General features: G+C 18.9%; 3 protein-coding genes across 3 annotated transcripts; 2 read left to right on the top strand and 1 right to left on the bottom strand.

Annotated features, from left to right (window-relative positions):
• Positions 1-198: 198 nt before the first annotated feature.
• Positions 199-852, bottom strand: PRSY57_0804400 (peptidyl-prolyl cis-trans isomerase; the record flags this gene model as incomplete). Its single annotated transcript, XM_012906985.2, has 1 exon — positions 199-852. One exon carries the CDS (start codon positions 850-852, stop codon positions 199-201), a length of 654 nt encoding a protein of 217 aa, XP_012762439.1.
• Positions 853-1,975: 1,123 nt separating this feature from the next.
• Positions 1,976-8,245, top strand: PRSY57_0804300 (hypothetical protein; the record flags this gene model as incomplete). Its single annotated transcript, XM_012906984.2, has 1 exon — positions 1,976-8,245. One exon carries the CDS (start codon positions 1,976-1,978, stop codon positions 8,243-8,245), a length of 6,270 nt encoding a protein of 2,089 aa, XP_012762438.2.
• A 657-nt stretch (positions 8,246-8,902) lies between these two features.
• On the top strand, positions 8,903-10,411 carry PRSY57_0804200 (U2 snRNA/tRNA pseudouridine synthase, putative; the record flags this gene model as incomplete). The annotated part of the gene is made up of 1 exon (XM_020114705.1): positions 8,903-10,411. A coding segment is annotated over one exon (1,509 nt), but the record flags the coding sequence as incomplete, so codon positions are not given.

The raw sequence follows: 10,411 nt of genomic DNA, 5'->3' as shown, positions 1-10,411 counted from the left end.
AAAAAAAAAAAAAAAAAATATAAATAAATATATACATATATATATATATATATTATATATTTTTTTTATTATAATATATTAAAAAATATCATGTAAACATTGTTTACATTATAATTACATAATAATATGATCTTTATTTTGTTTTTTTATTTTTTATTTTTATTTTTTATTTTATATTTTTTGTTTTTTATTTTTTCATCATAATTCTCCGCATTCTACTATATTGATTGCAATTTTGGGTTTATAAATATATGGGGTTACTGATACATTTTCAATTTTCTTTAATAAAATCAAAGAATCATTATCTATAATTCTACCAAAGACTACATTTTTACCATCTAGCCATTCACATTTTTTGGTGATTATAAAAAATTGACATCCATTTGTATTAGGCCCAGTATTTGCCATACTTAAAAGTCCTTCTTTATCATGTTTAATATCAAAATTTTCATCATCAAAATGTTCTCCATATATACTTATACATCCACTACCATTATAGTTAACAAAATCTCCACCTTGAATCATAAAATCTTTTATTACCCTATGAAATGTTGTATTTTTATATCCTACTGGTAAGTTGTTTATTTTATGTTCACCTGTACAAAACTTCCTAAAATTTTCACTTGTTCTGGGAACTATGTTTTGAAATAATTCAAATTTAAATTTTCCCAAAAAATGATTACCTAAATTTATATCCATAAATACAACAGGATTAGATGGATTCGTTAATAAATTTGATAAATAATACGGTACTATATTGTTATTATTATGTTCTTCATTCTCTTCTAACCCTGATATTTTTTCATTCTTTTTATTATCATTATTTTTCATATTCTGATTCAAATTTTTCATTTTTTAACATTAAAAATAATTATATATATATAATATATATATATATATATATATATATGATTAAATGTTAAAAATATTTAGGATTGTATATATATATATTTTTTTTTTTTTTTTTTTTTTTTTTTTTTTTTCAATATTTAATTATATGATACTAACATATTTTATTTGTTTATATTTTATTCTTTTATAAATAATATATGAGAGGCTACAATATTTCAAATATATATAATATATATGTAATATATTTAATACGCTAAAGGGAACAACATATGCATTAAAAAATAAAGTATACAAAAATATATAATAAATAAATAAATAAATATATATATAATATATATATATATAATATGTAAAAAAATATTGCATGCTTCCCTAATGTTTGTTCTCTATAATATATATATATATATATATTATATAATAAATACGCTAAAGGGAACAACATATGCATTAAAAAATAAAGTATACAAAAATATATAATAAATAAATAAATAAATATATATATAATATATATATATATAATATGTAAAAAAATATTGCATGCTTCCCTAATGTTTGTTCTCTATAATATATATATATATATATATTATATAATATTCTCATCTTATATATAAATATTATATATATATATTTATTTTTCTTATTTTTTAAAATGTAAAAAATTTGTGTATGCATGACCAATATATATATATATATATATATATATATATATATATATATAATATTCTTTTTATATTTTTAGTTCTACATAAATAAATTAATGTACATATATATTTGTATATATTTTTATTTTTATTTATTTATTTTTTTTTTTTTTTGTTTTTTTTTTTTGTGTAAATCTTATATTTTGTTCTTAAGAATCTAAAAATGTTTTCTTAATAATATATAAAATAAGTCTTATAAAAATTATAAAAACAAGAAATATTGTCATACACAAATAAGTATTATAAAAATTTGTAGCCCTTTTAAAAAAGTGTTGATAAAGGTCTATTTTTTTTTTTTTTTTTTTTTTTTTTTTTTTTTTTTTTTAATATAATTTTTTTTTTATATAAATATATTTTTTTATTTTTTTTTTTGTCTTAATTTTTTTTTTTTTTATTTTGTTTGATTTTATTTTTTTGTATAAATGTATGAATATAAAAAAAATAATTGTAACATTAAAAATAAAAAAATAATACAAACTACCAAAAGTTGTACAATTAATTTGAAGGTTGAAGAACAGGGGCTCAACCCTAAAAAGAAAGTCATCAGGAAAATAAAAAATGATGAAGAAGGGAAGGTTAAAAAAGGAACTCTCAATCGAATAAAAAGTAATGATAAAATTATGGTAGTAGAGAAGGTGAGGAAGAAAAAAGAAGAAACAGATAAATATATGAATAAATATATGAATAAATATATGAATAAATATATGAATAAATATATGAATAAATATGTAAATAAAGGCATTAATAAAGATATAGATATAGATATAGATAAAGATATAGAAAGGAAGAAAGAGGTAAAAAGTCTGATCAAATATAAGACACCTCGTGCCCTTAACCTTAAACATAGTAAGGTTATCAAATTGTTGAACTATCGTAGTTGTATGGAAGAAAAAAATACCATAAACAAGAATAATGTTGTGAATAATCCTATTTATGATGATGTTTATAAGTATCATCCATTATGTCATAACATAAGGAGAGATGCTTATAAGAAACATGCGTCTTGTAAGTTGGGAGATAAAAACGATAAAATAGTTTCACACTTTTTTCTTTTAAATAATAATATTTCTATAAATAAAAAGAAAATAGGTGGTATGGATATAAAAAAAAAAAAAATAATAAAGAAACCAGAAGTTTGTAATAATGAAATGGATGTAAATATGAATAAATATGATAATCAAATGAAAGGTAATAATAATAATAATAATAATAATAATAACAATAGTAATCATAATAGTAATAGTAATAGTAAGAAAGGTGTGCCTATATTAAGCATATCAAATTGTAAGGGAAAATATACAAGTGGGAATAAATACTTGTGCGTACAGAAGAGTAATATTAGTTTTACTGAATTAAACGATGAAAAAAAGAAAATAAAAAATATTAAGAATAATATTGTGAATAATAAAGATGATCAAAATAATATTATAAATGATTATATAAAAAACGAATCTCATAATATAAATAACATCAATTTAAAAAAAAAAAAAAAATTATTATATAAAAAAAATGTAATAAACAGAAATAAATCAAGTAATTCAAAATATGTAACAGAAAAGAAATTAATATACAATCAGAAAAAAAATATGGATCCTCACCGAACTATAAATAGGAAATGTTCTTGTATAAATATAATAAAACAAAATATTATGAAACAAAAAGATAAGGACTGTGTTAAAAAGATAAAAGACAGATCTATGCAACATACACTATCGAACATATGTGTACATACAAATGAAAAATATAAAAATAGAAAGAAAAATAATTTATTTATGGACAACATAAAGAAAAAGAAATTAAAAAGCAAAAATGATGATATCATAAAATTGTGGATAGCACATAAAAGGAATGAACTCATAATACCATATCATGAAAAGTCTATAACAAATTGTTATACCACTGAAATAATAAAAAATAAAGAAATTAAAAATGATGAACATATTGATAGGAACAATATTTTTAATAATTATTTATTAACTATAGAAGGAAGAAAGAGAGAAATGAAATATAGAAAAAGTAGTAAAATGAAGTATAGAAAAAGTAGTAAAATGAAGTATAGAAAAAGTAGTAAAATGAAATATAGAAAAAGTAGTAAAATGAAGTATAGAAAAAGTAGTAAAATGAAATATAGAAAAAGTAGTAAAATGAAGTATAGAAAAAAGAGTAAGATGAAGTATAGAAAAAGGAGTAAGATGAAGTATAGAAAAAAGAGCGAAGTAAAATATAGAAGAAAAAACAACCAAGATCAAAATGTAAGTACTAACAAAAGTGTAATTTCTTTGATAGAAGATGAACAAAACATATACCCCTTCAATAAATATAATATAAAAAAAACAGAGAAAGAGTATGATACATATATATTAAAAAGGAATGAACACAAAGAAGAGTTAGAAAATGATAAAAATAAAAATAAAAATAAAAATATTTTTAAAGAGAATAATTCATTCGGTAACATATCGTTTATGAGTAATGATAATCATTATTATGATGATAAAGAAAATTTTCATAATAATATAAAAAATAAAAGAAGATGTGTAAGTTTAAATAATATAAATGAACCAAAAATATATAATCCATTATTTATTACCAATGATTTTAGATTAAAAATATGTTACAGTAATGATTTTGTTGATTATACCAAAATGTATAATAATAATAATAATAATAATAATGATGATGATGATGATATTATTATAAAGAAGACTTGTGAATTTCCTCATGATAAACAAAAAGAGATTTCATTAATGGATAAAGAATTATTTTTTAATACTAGTGATAATTTATTTTTAATATCTTTAGATTCAGAAATAATAAAATCCTCATCTTTTTTTCAAGACGATAAAAACAAAAAGTTATACAATAATAACAATACTTATTTAAATATAGATACTAATATTATTAAAAGCATACCAACATATGAAATGAATAAAGCTCAAGAGAATTGTAATAATATGTCTATATTATATAATGATGTTGTAGAAGGCAATGAAAATGATCGTAATGAATTTTTATTTCCTAAAGATGAAAAGAATAGATATTATTCTTCTTGTATGAAACAAACACATGTACATAACAAATTGCATGATGATAATAACAAGTATGTTCATACTATGCCTTTATTATATCATGAAGAAAAATATACAATAAACGATTTTATGAAAAAAGAAAAAAAAAAGAGCAATTGTATTACTTACCAACAAGAAAACAAAGAAAAAAAGCAAAAGGAAAAAATAATAAATTGTAATAATATAAAAATATATGAAAATATGAAAAATGATAGTAAAGATATAGATATGGAAGTAAAATATACTGAAGGGAAGAATAATCCTGATCATGGTGAATATATATATTTGTGGGCATCAGAAATACACAAACCCCAACCCGCAACAAAAAAAAAAAAAAAAAAAAAAACTAACAAAAAAGAGAAAGAAAAGAATATTATAACAAGAGTAAATGAAGAAAATATCTTGTTTGCAGAATATTGTGAGAAAAATGAATATATTCTACCATATCATGTTAATAAAGAAAAAAAAAAAAATATATATACAAACAAAATGGAAAAGGATACAAAAAATGGACAAAAGGATACAATAAATGTAGAAAAGTATACAAAAAATGGACAAAAGGATACAATAAATGTAGAAAAGTATACAAACAATGTGCAAAAGTATACAAAGAATGAAACAAAAATGATCCCATTTATAAATAAAATGGAATATAATAATTGTAAGATAAAAAAATATAATAATAAATATCATATGAATAAAAAATTCTGTACAAGTCAGAAAAATAAGTTATCTTTTAAAGAAAAAAGAAAATTTAAATATATTATAAATAAATTTTATATATTAAAATGTTTAATACGAAAAGAAAATAAAAAGAATATTTCAAATATTCAAAAAAGAAGAAAAAAATATATTAAAAATTTAATTAAAAATAATATGTTATTTAATGAAGTCCAAAAAAAATGGATTAGAAAAAAAATTGTCAATGAAAATTATAAATTATTTTATTTAAAAAAAAAAATGTGTAAACGTTATAAAAGTTCAATAATTTTATTAAATACAGAAGAAAAAAATAAAAAACAAATAAAAGATCATCATATAAGAAATAATGAAAAAAAATGTGGAAATATGATATATCATGAGAATATGATCCATAATACTATTCATAAAGATAGTATTCAACTTTTGGATAATAAAAAAAATGCTTTAAGACAAAAACAGAATGATTTTAAAATTATCAAAGGGAAAAATAATCAAAGGGAACATTATCAATATTGTAATTTATTAAAACATTTAAATAATAAAAAAAATGAACTACAAAATATTTATATTTTTAAGATGAAGAAGAAGAAAAAAAAAAAAAAAGGTTATATAAAAGTTCAAAGGAAAACAATATACAAAAGAAAAAAAAGAAAAAAAAATTTATTCGCTTCTTTAATATTATTAATTAAAACAAAGAGAAGATATCATAGGAATTTTTTTGTAACGAATAAAGATAATGGTAATATAAAATATTGTAAACAAGTAGAAAAAGAACACAAAAAAAAAAATGGAATAAAAAATATAATTTTTTTTTTTAAATGTTCGAATGATGAAGAGGGGCAAAAGAATATCATCATGAAAGACAAAATGGACGAGAAATATAAAATAGAAGAGAAATATAAAATAGAAGAGAAATATAAAATAGAAGAGAAATATAATATAGAAGAGAAATATAATATAGAAGAGAAATATAATATAGAAGAGAAATATAATATAGAAGAGAAATATAATATAGAAGAGAAATATAATATAGAAGAGAAATATAAAATAGAAGAGAAATATAATATAGAAGAGAAATATAAAATAGAAGAGAAATATAATATAGAAGAGAAATATAATATAGAAGAGAAATATAATATAGAAGAGAAATATAATATAGAAGAGAAAGACGAAAAACAAAATAACATTGATTGTTACCATGGTCAGCATTATTATGATGAAGATAATATAATAGAAGATATATTAATAGGTTCAAAAGATGATTGTGATATAAATATAGAGATGATGAAGGAAAAGAGGAAACATACTTGTGAACTCGAAAAGAATATTTCTCAAAAAAAAAAAGAATATGATTTTTCTTTAAATTTAGAAAAGTATGTATTAAAACATCGTATAAACGATATAAGTTGGAAAAAAAAATATATATTACAGAATAGTTTAAAAGAGAAGGTAGATATGAAATATGTTCCTCCCTATCAATGTAAAGAACAAAATGAAGAAAAGGAAATAATAAAAGACAACAGTGTCCATAATATAGAATATAAAAATAAAAAAAAAGAAATCATTAATCATAATATTTTTGTGAAAACTAATACATATATATTGAACACAAATCAAAAAAAAAGTAAAGATAATTATAAAGAACATATAAAATATAATAAGAATTTCTCCATAAGTAATAATATAAATAATAGTATGCATACAAAAAATAACATAGAAACATTATTTATTAACAAAAAATATTGGAATTACAAACAACCTCATGAAAAAAAAAATAGTTCTAAAAAAAAAAAAAACACATTTCCATTCAAAGAAATGTTATTATCAACAAAAATAGAAAAAATAAAAAATAAAAAGGATTTTACTAGATATTTATCTATGCAGGATATTTATACAAATATGTTTTTTTCAGGAAATAAAAAAAAAATAATAAATAATAATAATAATAAAAATAATAATAATAATAATAATAATAATAACAATAATAATAATAATAATAATAATAATAATAATAATAATAATAATAATAACTATACTTTTAAAATGGAGAAAAAATATAAAAGTAATATGAAAGATAAAGAAAACATCCCACTGCAAGACGCTGTGAAAAAAAAATGTAATCAAATAATTAAAAGAACTTTATCATGTATACCATATATATTAAATAATAATAGAGGTGCATTTTATAAAAAACACACAAACAATATCAATAATAATAATAATAATAATAATGATAATAATAATAATGATAATAATAAGAATAATTATGATATATACTCTTCTAATAACATATATAATAAAAAAAACAAAAACAATATCATATCACCACATAAAATAACCTTAAAATATAAAACCATGCCCATACCCTTTGATCATAATATCAAGGAACACAATATTCTACAACAAAAATTAAACAACAGCAACAACAACAATAATAATAATAATAATAAGAATAATATATATGTTAAAAGTTACCATTGTGATAATGTGGAAAAAAATATAAAAAGAAATAAATCAGTTTGTTTTTTAAAGAGAAGAAATACATGCCCCTTTCTTGATGAAAAGAAATTTATAAAAAAAGGTAATATAGAACATATAAATTATCATGATAATATGGAAAATATAAAATACGATTCGAAAGAAAAGCTTCATAATATTATACAATATAATAAATTCCCCTTGTTTAAAAGGACAAAAAGTTCTATACTATTTAAAAGAAATAACAATGAACAAGAAAAAATTAAAATAAAAAAAAACATTTCCATAATAAAACAACAAATAATTCATAAAAAATATATAAAGAATAAAATATGTATATCCCAAAATGAAGATTTTCTTAAAAATAAACAAAAAGGACATCACCATGTTTTTATATCAAAAGCGGGCTTGTCATTAGAAAGTAAATTAAAGTGTGATAATAAGTAAATGTATATATTATATATATATATATATATATATATATTTATGTATACATATATAGATATTTTTTTTTTTTTTTTTAACCAATTATAACTGATATTATAAAGTTTATGAAATAAAGGGGTATTGATAAATTTTTATTTTATTTTATTTTATTTTATTTTATAAGTGCATATAACAAATGTATACTATATATTTGTTAACTTGTTCTTTTTCTTTTCTTTTCGTTTTATTTATTTATTTATTTTATTTTTATTTTTTTTTTTGAACTGGAATGAGAAAGGAATAGAAATATAACATTAAAAAATTAGTAGATATTAAAAAATATTAATTTGTATATATATATATATAAAATATATATATGGATATATATTTTTTTAAATTATCCTTTAATAAACATAGATAAATATATATATATATATATATATATATATATATATTTATATATTTATTTATATTTTTGTATAGTAAAAAGTTACTTTAATAATATTATAAATTACTTTTAAGGGATAACATCACTTGAAGCATGAGCACAAGTGTAATATAAAATATATTTATATATTTTTTGTTTAATATCCTTTTATTATTTATTTTATTTTATTATTTTTTTATTTTATTATTTATTTTATTTTTTTATTTTATTATTTTTTTATTTTTTTCGAAATGGAAAATGGGAATAAGAAACGATTGAATAATTACGAGAAAAATAAAGAGAGGATAAAGAAACTAAAATTAGAAAGACAAGCAATTAAGAAGAAAGAAGAAGGAAAAGAAAAATGTGAGAATGAAGAAAAACATAATTTTAACTTAAAAAAATATGCATTATGTATAGGATATATTGGTTCACAGTATCATGGATGTCAAGGGCAAGGTGAAAATTGTGCAACAATAGAAAATACATTAGAAAGAACATTATTAAAAATTAATGCAATTAAAAAAAAAAAAATTTTTAAAAATTTTAACTTTTGTTTATCAAGATCTGCTAGAACAGATCAAGGGGTTCATGCCCTTTTTAATATTTTTGTTTATAATGTTGATATAAATTGCACTAATATGAAAAATGAAGAGGTCCATAAAATGGATGTGGTAAATAATGAAGAGGATAATATGATGGTTAACAAAAATGGTGACCATAAAACTATTAATGATAATAATGATGAAAACTTTTGTGGGATGATGGAAAATAAAAAGAATGATCAGGAAAAAAATTATGAAGAGCTTTTTAAAGAACGAAAAGAAAAAGAAGAAAAATTTAAAAATTTATTAAATGATAATTTACCATGTGATATAAAATGTTTTGAAATTTATAAAGTTACAAAAAGTTTCGATGCAAGGAAATTTTGTTCTTTTAGATTTTATGAATATTTATTTCCTGTTTATGTTTTAAGTGAAGTACAAGTAAATGAAAAATATAAAGAAACATTTCATCAAGCAATATTAGATATAGATGAATATGTTCAAAGGTGTAAAGAAGAAAAAAGAACAAGGCGAAATAATGAAAAAAATCATATTGACAGTACAAATAAAGAGAATGAAAACATACATTTTAAAAATGGGGACAATATAGATAGTATGAATTCTACCACAAATAACAATTCAAAGGATTTTCCTTGTACTAACGATAATATGGAACAACCAAGTATTGTGGAAAATATAAAAAGAGATATAATAGATGAAGATATATTTTCCATAAAACATTTTAAAGAAGATTTAAACGAAGAAGAATTAAATACATTTTTTGATATATTTAATAATTATGTAGGATATCATAATTTTCATTGTTTTACAAAAAAAAAGATTGATCAAACAACTTATCGATATATAAAATATTTTGATGTAAGTACTGTGAAATTATTTGATTATCATTTTTTATCTGTAAAAATTTTAGGCCAATCTTTTTTAATGCATCAAATTAGAAAAATGATTACATTAGCTGTTGAAACATATAGAAAGGCTACTTCTATTAATTCTATATATTATTGCTTGAATACTAAAAATTATATACCTATCACATTATTTCCATCAGATGGATTGATGTTGATATGTCCATATTTTAATGCTTATAATGAAAAAGTGTGCAAACAGCCACATACTCTACCTATATGTTTTGAAGAAACAGAAGATATTATGGAATTTAAGAAAAATAAAATTGGAAAATGCATTATAGAAAAA

This window comes from Plasmodium reichenowi, chromosome 8, assembly GCF_001601855.1.
Source record: "Plasmodium reichenowi strain SY57 chromosome 8, whole genome shotgun sequence".
Classification (NCBI taxonomy): domain Eukaryota; phylum Apicomplexa; class Aconoidasida; order Haemosporida; family Plasmodiidae; genus Plasmodium; species Plasmodium reichenowi.
The sequence above is the reverse complement of the archived record's forward strand: the minus strand, read 5'-3'. Positions and strand labels throughout refer to the sequence as shown.